The 12,705-nt window shown below is 40.1% G+C and overlaps 1 protein-coding gene across 5 annotated transcripts in view; it reads right to left on the reverse strand.

The window, feature by feature from the left end:
* Window positions 1-1,433, reverse strand: part of ppp1r12a (protein phosphatase 1, regulatory subunit 12A) — a 55,053-nt gene extending 53,620 nt beyond the window's left edge. For 4 of the 5 annotated variants that reach the window (XM_043236772.1, XM_043236770.1, XM_043236771.1 and 1 more), the window contains exon 1: window positions 1,109-1,433. In XM_043236772.1, the coding sequence (XP_043092707.1) occupies window positions 1,109-1,345 (237 nt within the window). In that variant the 5' untranslated portion in view covers window positions 1,346-1,433. The remainder of the gene's footprint in view (window positions 1-1,108) is intronic. The other variant, XM_043236769.1, reaches the window with a different exon arrangement.
* Window positions 1,434-12,705: the final 11,272 nt, after the last annotated feature.

A 12,705-nucleotide genomic window follows, 5' to 3' on the forward strand; every position in this document is an offset into this window, starting at 1 on the left:
ACCACGCTTCTATCTTTGCCACGCGTACTCCTTTTTTGTGTTGTTTTGCAACCATTAACGGAAAAACTAAACTAAAGCGACGCATCTTTTACAGACGTCTACAGCTAACCCGAGGAAGCTACGTCTTAAAGCGACAGCGCACCAAAAATTAATGGAAATTGCGTCGGGATTTACTTGAATTCGTTGTGCACCGACTTAGTCTCCCGTGCGGATCGCCAACGTAGATGACAATAACAATTTTAAGAAACTGACAGCGCAAGTCGCCATTGTGTGGAAGAGACGCTTTCGAAAGCGAACGGCGACTGGAGCTGTCATTCGGCCAAATATCACCTTTGCGGTCTCGCACGAGCAAATAAGTTGCGCGAGTTCGTTACAACGCGAGAAAACGCATCACGGCAGCGTTTCAGCTTCTTCGAACCGACGGGGCGCGCGACTTTGACCTTTCTCGCGTTCGCCGGCGGTCCCGTTTTATATAATAATTCACCCTGCCACGCAGAACCCGTATAACCGAGTCTGCCCCCCCCCCATAAACGCCGCATTTTCAGTCAACAACCCCAAACGCGACATACGTGTCAACTAGGTAGCCTCTTTCCAAACACTCAGCCGTGCTAACTGGTTGCTATGCGCTTCGACAACGCGATTTCAACGGCGACCGGAGAATCAAATCACATTTACGGAGTGGGCTCCGTGACTCCACGCGTAACAAACCCCACGCACATTCACCCGACGGGTCTATAAACAGTTTCAACTGTTACCGTGCTGTATATCCACTCACACTTAGCGGCTAACAGGCTAACCAGCGGCTAACACACACACACACACCCGAGAATCAGTCAGACAGTCCTCTTCCTGCGCTCACAAACTCATTTACGCACAAACACGATTAATCCGGCTCCGTCGATCCCGCACAGCCCGCACAAAAAGCTAACATCCGTTTCAATCAGTGCCCGATTAGCTTCGGGGGCTAAGTGGTTCCGCAAAACGGCCCGACGAAGATGGTGAAGATGATGATGGTGGTCGGTGTCGGTGTCCGGCGGAGTAAACACAGCCGGGCAGCCGACAAACCGTCCTCGGACACGGATCCGCCGCCGAGCCGCTCTCCACTCACCTGGTGCAGGGCGGTGAGTCCGTCTACGTTGGCGTAGTTGATGTCCGCGCCGCGGTCGAGCATTCGCAGCACCTCCTCCGTATCCCCGCTGGAGCAGGCAGCCAGAAACACGGCGCCATCGTCGAACTTCACCTTCGTCTTCTTCTTCTTCAGGATGGGCGGCTCGAGGTCCGTCTCCGAGCCTATCCAACGCTTCAACTGTTCGTTCCTTTTCTGCTTGGCGTCCGCCATCTTCATCCCCTCTAGCCTGGCGCTTCTTATCTGTCTCGGATGGAAGATATACTTTATACTGCCACTATCCCGACACAGCGCGCTGGGGCGTGGGAGGGGACGGCGCGGGAGGGGGGGGGGTTTGGTTAGGCTGAAAACCTGCTCGACGCCGAAATATCGCGAGAGCTCGCGGGCGACGTCAGCCCCGGATCTGCAGCATAACGTCATCTTCGTGGGGCAGCGGAGAGAAAACGCACAGAGGTGTTTGTCCGAGGTCGACGGAGAGCACGGGCAAGCGAAAGCACAGAGTATTGAATGAAAAAATATCAATTAAATTAAATTAACAGTAAATAACGAAACACCTGCAGTAGAGTATGTTACTGCACGCAAACAAAAATGGATGTGTGTATGCAAAAGTAATTGCAGGGGTGGGAAATGCCATCGGATATGTCTGCTCATCAACCTAAGGTCTTTAAAACACCTTTACGACTCAAACGAAAAGCCCTGCAGTTAACAGAGTGAGCTCTTTCGCTTGTGTCAGTTGTGATTTATTTAATATTTTAATAAACTAATATTGCATTTAATAGAAATATTACATGGCATTGGCACGCACACACACACACACACACACACACACACACACACACACACACATATATATATATATATATATATATATATATATATATAATGCATGTTATGCACTAAAGAAAATAATACAAACTGAATTTATTATTATTAATAGTACATTCATAGCAAATAATCAGTATAATCTATAAGTTATTAGGATATTTGAATTTGATCCTTTCTGGGCATATGCTCAGAAAGTAAAAATTATATTCATATTAAATATTCATGGCACAGATTGCAATATCAAAACTGCTTACTGTTCAATTCTACTTCTTTCATATTTAATGTGCCCACAGATTGCACCCTAATGGCGCGTCCTTTTATGTTTTTTTTTTTTTTTAATATATCATGGGGAGCAGAACATTGCTTTTGGGGAAGAAGGTGTTCGATTGCAATAACAAAAATTACCGACTACTTAAAAAGCGGATGATTAACAGAAACGGGCTACTTAAAAAGCTAATTTTATCCCTGGAAGGCTTCTAAAAGTATCCTCATCTGGGTAATTGAGTTGACTGGGGTGGTCCCGCTCTACCGGGCTGGTAAAGAGTGTTATTTTTCTTTTGGCACTGTGGTGCGTTATTGTTGGCACAGGCCCATGTATGTGTGGTTTGTGCAGGTTGCGGGTAGCTGGCAGGCTAGTTCAGATGTTTGCCATCTCTCTTACTAACTATAATCATCGTGATGAGCTTTATGACTTGAAGTGTCAATGTAATTGCCCGACTAATTGAAGCGGGAGGCGATCCAAGTGTGTACATCATTACAGATTTGTGCGACGATTTAGAATAGCATAAAACTTGGTTTATTAAGGTACAAGCTAACTTATAGACACGCTGTTTAATCAGAAAAGCGTGTAAATTAGTTTTTTGTAAATATGGGTTAAGTATAATTAATGCGGCTAACTTACTTGCTATCGATAATCAGCAAGTTAGGAGTTTACTGAGGAAAAAGTATGAATGCATGTTGCCCTAATCTAAAGTGTTACCAGAGATTTTCTCTGCCGCTGTGTTTTCATTTGGACTTTTTAAGACAGAAGTCTTTCTTTAATGGATTTCAACGCAATCGGTGCATGAATCAGCTGCTGGCAAGTCTGTGTGTGTGTGTTGATCTTTATAGTTGATTAGAAAATCATCTCTGGGCCAGAAACGCATGCCAAGATACACTCTCCCTGGGTGCTGGATACGTCAGGTCCATTAGATTTACTGGTGCACCAAAATCAACCGACTATTCGAGAACCGTAAGGACTCGTGCCTGGGATGTCGGTCATTTAAATTTCATTTAAATTATCTATAATGCAATATGAAATGTGATGAAACTCGGACAAAGACGGTTGGTCATTACAGAGGCTCACGTTTTTTAGCCATTAGATCATGCCTAAAGCTTAACAGTAAAGCCAAAGCAATGTTGTTTTTTTTTATTGTACAACAAACTATCTCATTGTTTCCAATAAACCATCATTCAAAAGAACAATCCAGCGAATTTAACCACACAAAGAGTAGACCTGGCCTCTGCTGTTGAGCAGGTGGAGAACTCAACTGTGATATCCATCTGCGCTGACGCTCTGCCAGTCTTTTCCGTCCTCCGTTCTGATCAATGAGCCCAGATTTAAAGGAACATTCCGGTTTGAATGTAAGTTATTAGCTGCATTTGTGGTCTAATGTTCTTTACGACAGAAACGCATCACAGAAAGATTTCTACATCTCCCCGTTCTTCTCCTGATGCAGTTGTTTGGGTGTATAACCTTGCGAAAATGTGCACTGTATTTACGTAACAGGCCGATTAATCAGCAGTATCTGGGAGTAGGCCTAATGTATAACAGTGCAAACGCTGTCTGCTCACTGCATTTGATTGTTTACTGGTGCGTTGACTCACAAAATGAGTCAAACTCACAATACAATCCATTATGATGCACATCTCTCTGGGTTTTCAGTAGTTTTGATCAGATGAACATCCACGACTTAAACTGCATTTCCAATGCCTAATGCATTGACTTTTTTCCTTCTGAAAAGGGCACACGTTTGTGCTATTGTGTGACGGGAACAACCAATCAAAAAGTGTGATGAAAACATCCACACAAGGTTCAAAGGTTAAAAAAAAATGACGATCTGAGAAGTAGATTGGAACAGTATTCATGTGATTATATTGCTTAAAAACAAGATTAGCCTGAAAATGTGAATCCTGAAACAGGCAGGGATTATCGGCATGTCATTGTCTCTGTCTGGTCAAGCGAGATACTGTAAGTTCAGTGTTTTTTCAGTGCACACAGGTAATATTATTAACCAGAGCATAATAAATATACATGCAGAAACACTGAAAAAAATAATAATGGCTATTCTTTTAGATTCTATTAACGTCCCATACTGATTTGATGCTCAAGAAACAATAAATATGATCAATGTTGAAAACAGTTTTGGTGCTAAATATTTTCCAGGATTCTTTAAGTGTTCAAAAGTTTCTTTCACACTCCAAACTTTTCGACGTGTAGTGTATGTATGCATGTGTTGCCCGGTTATAGCGCTACAGTTACGAATGTATGCTTGGCTGAATGGAAAACTCCCTTTCTAATTCTTCCTCTGTATTCCCATTGTTGTGTTGAGCTTTCTTGTAACACAGCTTTAAAAACCTGACCGCATCGGAAAGACCGTCTCATCGCTCTTTGTTTAGCAGGCAGCTGTGTTTTCCACTCACCTCTCTGTCGCTTAGATAAGACTCTGTAACTGTTTCTGTCGAGGGTAAACATTGTTTGATGGTGTATTTGGAATGGAGTTTTCTCAAAATCCCTCCCCTACTGATTGACTGTAAAGCCCAATAAAATGTAGCCTGCTTCAGGATCCACATGGCCGTGTACCAAGGCTTGTTATAAGAGATCATGGCTAAAGCAAATATCACTATTATTACCGTCTACTCTTACAACTACTAGTAACTCTGTTACACTGCAAGGTATAACTCACCACACACCATTTCATCAAAGCATGTGGCTTGAGCGCTATTAGGGTGCAGTTGACCTTTTGCAAGGAGTTTGACCGACGGGCAATACGACCAATCATAATGCAGACCCTGCCATTTACGTCCAACGAACAAACTAGATAGGAGAGTAGGTTAATGTAGGTGGACTTGTAAATATGGCTTGTACTGAAGTCTGGAATTAAATACCATCTGATGCTCATTCATGTTTATTTCATGCTATAATCAGAACTTTAGAAGCATGGAGTATTTATGCAGATTTGTAATTATTCGGCAACAACACAAATATAGACCACCCATTATCTGAAGGATCCTGGTGTTAAATGGTGAATAAGATGCTATGGATTTTTGCTCCATCTATGTTTGTGAACCCAGGCCGCCATTGTGTTATGTTGCTCCTGGGACACAATTTCACTTTTAGCTGGTCTAGAGTGTTTTACTATCACTCTGATGTAACCTGCCTTTGATAATGGCATTATACACAAAGATGCCAACGGTTCATTCTAACCTTCTAGTCCAGTCAGTGTGATGCCCATGATTTCATTTTTTTTTAAGGAACATCAGATGAAAAATTCATTTACATGGAGTTTGCATATAATTGCTTAAGACTTGATGATACACTGGGCAGTTTTGAGCAATGGTGCAGGGCAATTTTGGAAATGTTGCCTTCAATGAGCAACCAGGTGAGTTTTATTTTGATGGTAAGCTGTGACCAAATGCACAAATAAATAAATAAATAAATAAAGAGAGGGGTGGGGTGAGGAGTAGCTCATTAATACTTAAAGAGCCATGACGTTTTTTGACAAGGCAAAAAAGTGTTTTTTAACCAAAGTATGTTGCAGATATTTCATAAAGACCCTAAAGAACTTGTGTGAAAAATTGGAATCCAATGTTATATTTACTAGACCATTTCCAATCAACCCAAACATTAGCTCTCCTAAAGAAGAAGCTGCCACATCATTTGCGAAGTCTATATACTGTTGAAGTGTCTTGGAAAAAAATATGTTAGTCATGCACAGTCACATGTATATAGACAAGGAAATACGCATAAATCACCTGATCACTGTATTTATATATATGCGTAGGCTTTGTTCAGTTACTGAAAGTTCTGCTTCTCGCTAATATTAGCATCCTGATCTGGAAATGTCACGACATTGCAGCTGTGAGTTCAGCTGTCCATTTGTTTATGTGCATTTTTTGGCTCAAGTTCCTCAAGACACTTTGATTCAGTTTGGGTTGCCTTCTCATATTTGAAACATCTCGCTTTTAGACTAGGATATGTTTCTAAGTGAAATACACTTGATGGGATTCAGTTTTAAAACCAAGCAGCTGTCTGATGGTAAACATGGCAAAACAACACTATGAATTTAGTCTTGAGGAATTTGTGTGAAGAAATATTTGACCCATCTTTCATTATTGCATGCATTCCTCCTAAAATGACTGGAATTTGGGTGTGAAAATACCCTCAGGGTTTGGAAAAGTTGTGATTTGTCTGTCCAGACCAATGCGCAGAAAATAGCACATGGGCTTAATGAAACTGAAAAATCACTCTCGGACAGTAGGTGGCGCTTATGGAAAAGCAGAAATACAGAAGTTACCGCAGTTAGTATGGTACACAAAGTGTTATTATGGAGAAGAAATTGAGTCAGACAATATTTCAGTGTTTTCAGGCAGCCGTTCAGATTTTCGCTGTGGTCTTCTTTAAACAACCATAAGAGTACAGAGACAAGAGAGCCAATAAAATCAGTGCGACATATAAGAAATATTATTTTACGACCGACAACCGAATAATATTTCCAACTTGACAAAATGATGGTAAGCACATGTCGCAGAGGGTATCTTTGCATTTTGCTCGGAATTGAAGTGCTTGATGAAGATCGCCATGCAGACTGTATGCTATCAGCTAATCTGTATGGAGCCATCAGTGCTAACCGCTATCTCACTGGCTAGGTCTTTGCCAAAATGACCTCAGAGGCCAAGGGAACGCTAGAACACGAGTGAATGAGTGATCAAGCGTTGATCCCCACTCAGACAACAGCTGAGTCTTAACCCAGGCCAGAAATAGGGTCCCTTTCTTCACTTGACAGCATTTAAAGCTACAGTACAATTAATGACAGTCTCTAGAGACTAAATAAACACTGCCACCCAAATAGTCTTCAATTGTCTTGCAACGTTCAGTGTGTACTTGAAATGAAGCTGAGATAAAGTCATCGTTCTAAAGAAGTCTCTGATCTGTTAAGTATGCTGTTTTTTATGCATACCCTTTTAATAGTATAAACCATTTGATGACTAAACTTATCAACTTAGGGGGTGTATACCTATCTTTAATCGTAGGCATTAGTTCCCGCTAAAACTAATTCAGGTCTCTTCCGTTAACCACCTTGTGAATCCACGTCCCTGAGGCATTGCTGTGATATTGTGGACAAATTGATTACTGCAAAAAAATTAAATGAGCATGTGTGCAATGTATGCAAAGTATATTTCTGTGGCCCTGATTTTTTTTGTCACACATGCACACTATATTTTACAGTATGCGTACTTACATGTACTCACAATGTACCAACAGTGTACTTCCTTAGGAAAGTACTGCTAATTTAAAATAACTACATGGGTTAAGTTTACGTTTATGGGTAGATTTAGGGTTAGTAACTAGTTGTTACCTAGTTATTGTAATTCCTACATTAAGCAGCTATTATGTACATGAGAAGCAGGAAGCGCTAACCTGAGTTTGTTTTGCAATCAGTTGTTCCACAATCTCTTGTGTGATAATATTGAAAATATCAAAGAGGTTTTATTAGCTTTAACATCTTGAGAAAAATAGCACAGTTGCCGGGCAAAGATTAAACTTTCTAGAATAAATGTGTCGGCTGCCTGCATTTAACAAAGTATACTTTTGAGAGGCGTTGTGTATACTTTGTAACACAAAACGTTAGCAAAGCCTGCTACGCTAAGATCAGAAACATACTCTATGCTAGTAAATAAAGTTAGCGTGCAATATAGTGAAAAGCAATATAGGCAACTTACCGTAACAATAAATATATTAGCACACGCTAACACACACAATAATATTCTGTTTATTATAAGCACGCACTACAGTTAAGCCCTACAGTTACAATTCTGATGGGCTGTGAACGGTTTCATCATTCATCAAACATCCAACAGTATCGTTCTGTAATGTGTCGTAATCATTCTTGGTGTGAACATCCCTTTAACAGTAGCAAACCTCAATACTCAGGAGAGCTATAGAGTTACCCTAAAGCATCCAGCTAGCAAGCTGTAAACATTTTGTCAGCTTAGCTAACTTTAAAGTGATAGTTTACCTAAAAATGAAAACACTGTCGTCATTCACTCACCCTCACGCTGTACCAAAGCTATAGCCATTTTCCAAACCCAAAGAACACAAATACACGTGGTCTGAGTAAATGATGACAGAATGAACATTTTTGGACGTACTGACTGAGTTTATGGCAACGCTGACTTCAATTACATAACGGCAGTGTAAGGTGTTTTAAATCAAACCCTAGAAGCTAGAAGTGTTTCCATTCATGTATCTGTATAAAGTATGCTTCATACTGAACTCGGCAGCCACACGTTTTTCTCAAGGTGGCAGAAATACAAGTGACAGCCTAATGCGGACACGGATAGGATAACCTTATTTCATCGAGACGTGAGCTAATTATAGTGTATATCCAGAGGAGAGCGGACAGCAGTAATAGACTCGCACTGCAAGGCCCGAATGAGTCTCTTTTAAGTTTTAGAGTTTAGTTTTTTGCTAGGCTTCTCTCCAGTGAGGCTGGTTTTGCCGGTGAATGATGGTGTTAACAGAACCGACATGTTCTGCACATTTCTGATGAGGAAGCACTTATGCCCACTCATCACCATGGTTACCGTGGCTTGCACAAACACTTTCGAGGGTGCAGTGGGCAAAATGTGAACCAGCTACATCTATCATCCTCTCCATTTGCAATCGCTGGTGTGTTCACTCGAACGGTGCAGGCAAAGACAGCAGCAGTTTGTGAAGTCTAACGAGCTTCTGCTTAAGGGCGCCTCAGACGTCAACAATAGCCATTTTGCGCATTAGCGTATTCCTGTGTTATCGGCTTGGGATGATAAGTGGCACCAATGCAGCGTGTTTTGAGTCCCTCTCGCTGAAGAGCTCTTGAGCTCTTCTGATTGCCGCTGCTTATCTCAAGCGAAGAGAGACGGCCATTTCGATGGATGTTTGGTAAAAAAAAAGCTCTTTCCGGCTTCGGTCAGTGTTGTTTCAGGGGTCAGTCTGTATTTAAGTACAACCTGCAAATAAAATGCATATATGTTGCTAATCAGTAGGTGTACAATGCAAAATGTAGTCAAGGGCAGAATAAGGTCACACTAAGAAGCGAAGAGTCAAAGGTCAAGAGGTCGCAGGAAAACCAGGTGTCACAGATCACTGGTGACAGTAGTTAAACAGATCACATTTACCTGGTTTATAACCTGGAGACCTTATGGCTTAGTACTACAAAAAGGAAAAATTATTTTAATAAATGAATAAAATATTATGACTGACATATATATTTTCTGTGTTGTTTATCTTACACGAATTAGTATCACAATAACAGACCTGTATTATAAAAAAATATCTAATTTAGTATAATATTTTAATACAAATTTTGGTTAAATGAATTAAAAAAAAATATATATATATATATATATATATATATATATATATATATATATATAGTACAATAATTTATTATTAAGAAATTGTACAGAAAAAAGAAACTGTAGGACTTTCTGTTAAGAGTTTAAAAAAATATTATTTTACATATAAAAATTCACATTACAGAATGAATGGTTGCACTTTTAGATCTATTTACCTTTATACTAGGGCTCCTAAACAAAAGATATTATTACACTAACCTGCGAACTTTATTTGGAATATGCATCAGACGATCACTGAGCAGACAGCGGGCATGCCGTCTGAGCCTGAGATTCTCTGTGGTTAGGTTAGTAGGTTAGATATTTTACTCACTACACTTGATTACTGTAACAGGTTTCCAGTTTTAAACAGGAAACGCGTGTGTGACTTTTCTGCATAATAGCACTACCCTCCTACTCTAACTGCAGACAATAATAGAAAAAAAACTCTTCCCTTATTTTACACCAGAGTTCCTGTCATTCTAGAGCTGACTTTCACTCACACATTTGGGCTGAGCTTGTGGTGAAGTAACGACATTTGCCCCAATAAACTCCTAATTGTTGCTTATTATTAGTTGGCAAGGCAGTTGTTATATTTAGGTATTGGGATTATGGATATAGAATATAAGCATGCAGTTTATGTGATTTATAAGCCCTAAAGTGTTACCTAAGTACTACTAATTTTTAGGTAACATACTAAAGTCTGTCCACACCAAGGATGATTATGGTAATGATAAAGATAGTTTTAAAACTAGCTGTACTGATAGCGACACAGAGGAAAGATTTGGTCGGAATCACATTCATAAATCATAAAACCAATCAAAAAATGCAGAACTTTACAGAAGCAGATGATGCACTAAAGTAATAAACAATGTTGAAGATAATACAGTCTAAACACTTCCAAAACCATTGGTCTAGTGTTAGAACAAAACGATCTGGACTCCAACCTGACGATTTTAGCAGCCGAGATCAAACCGAGAGGTATATGTCACAGTAAAGAAGTTTTAGGACAGAGTTTAAATATAGAGTCACTTGAATAAAGTAGGTCAAGGTTGGCTGCGGTGGAAATTGCACAGAGAGTCTCATAAGTTGAATCACGACTCGAAAAGCTGAAGCGAAATGAAATCAAACATAATAAAATGAAAGTTCAGTAATAAATGAAAAAGCATACGCGCTTATGTAGCTGTTAAGTGCGATGGCAATTTTAATCGAGCCGATCGGCCAATCGGTTCTCAGATCTGCGATTGTATCTCGTCGCACCGCATTTTTGCTTTCAGCGTGAACAGACATATCGCTTGCTGCTGGAAGCCTGTCCCGTCGTGCCTGGTTAGGTCACAGAGAAAAAGGTCATCCGGGCCGTTAACAGTGGGCAGAAGAGTTCACGGCTTGTGTGTCTGCTGCAGACTGACGCCTCTCAATCTGCAGTGGAATCTATCAGCGGCCCGCGACAAGTTCTGATCTGCTCCTGACTGCGGGATTGTGCGCCTGTGTGTGTGACATGGCACTCGCAGAACCAGTCATTGTGCTGCTCCTCGGGCACTTCCACTGTCAGCACATCGTAAATCAGACGCGCTAACAAACGCAACCCCACAGATGCCAAACAAAATATACAAACACACGCATACACCACACCGTATAAGTGGAAGTATACGAGGCAACCATGTAATTATACATGCTATATACCCCAACAGCAAAAACGAAGATAACAAACATAAATACCACAAATAACTGACATAATGCAGGAGACGTTTAAACGCAGGCTTCACCTTCACTCTTTTACAAAACCATTTTTTCCAGAAGAGAGTTTAATTAGCTTTGCATTAGTATTGTAAGCTGTAGCATTTTTGTAGTTTTTCACCAGATAGCGATCAATTCATTTTTTTATGGATATTAAGTGTTTATTTTTGTAAAACATTCAAACTAATTTTGTAATTTAATTGAAGAAACATTATGCTTGTGAGTCATTGCTTTGTAATTTCATGAATTAGGTTGTCCAGCTGATTGCATGCTTGCTAAATAAAACAATAAATCAATAAAAAATACATAAAAATATTTCTGACCCCGGACATTTAAATTGCAATTGATTTGATTTGTTAAATTATTACATTATTTAACCAAATAGTGAAAATGCATATACTGATCTATGCCAGTGTATTATTTAGTGTTTCTTTCATTAATGACATCGTAATAAATAAAAACAAGCACAAATTATGACAAATGCATTTCACATATCAGACGGGAACTGCAATAGCAGTTTTGTGCTATAAGCTTTCTTAGAAAAGGTTGTTGTTTTTTTCTGAAGATGACTAGATGGGCTTTTGTTTCTTTGAGTACCATAAATAACTATCCTCTTATCAGAAAAATGGTATGTTTATCACAAACTAATAACAGTTTTTAAAAACAGTATGTCTCCGCGTCCGCCCTACAGCCGGAAGAAAAGAGCAAACTGTACTCGTGAGGAACCCCGTAATGGTGGAAAAAATGAGAAAACCACTAATAAACACAAACAAACATGACATGAGAAGCTGGCCCAAAGAGCAGCCCAAGATAAACATTCAGATATATTTTGAGAGGTGCTATGACATCATCACGACAACCTCCAGCGGCGGGCAGCGGCTAAAAATAGCAGAAACGTCAAGGCGCTGGTACATATATGTCCATGAGCGAAGTCCGGCATTCCAGAGATAACAGCAGATGGCTAGCAGATTCTGCCCTCTTCACGGGAAACAATAACAGTCCGCACACGCACTCTTTTAGACAAGAGCATCGTAAGGCCCAAGGTGCAATTGCTCCCAGACACAGAAAAGCACACGTGTCCTCCAGACTGCTTTTATTGTGTATATGAAGCACTATCTGAAATTCAGCTCCAACGTCCTGGTGGAAAAAGTGTGTCAGAATTTTGAAAGCTCTAGCTTAGCAACCGTAGCCTTGTTATGGACAGACCCTTTTATGGTGACTAAAAGTGTTGGTCACAGTTGAACTACAGTTAAAGACTCCATTTTCATCTGTTGACTTATAAACTTGAAACAGGAAGTTGAGGGGAACATCGGAGGTCTTTTCTTTTTCTCCGTAAAAAAGAATTAGCATTTTACAGATAATTTAATTAGAGGAAAATAAAT

The sequence above is a fragment of the Puntigrus tetrazona genome, chromosome 4, assembly GCF_018831695.1.
Source record: "Puntigrus tetrazona isolate hp1 chromosome 4, ASM1883169v1, whole genome shotgun sequence".
Lineage (NCBI taxonomy): Eukaryota > Metazoa > Chordata > Actinopteri > Cypriniformes > Cyprinidae > Puntigrus > Puntigrus tetrazona.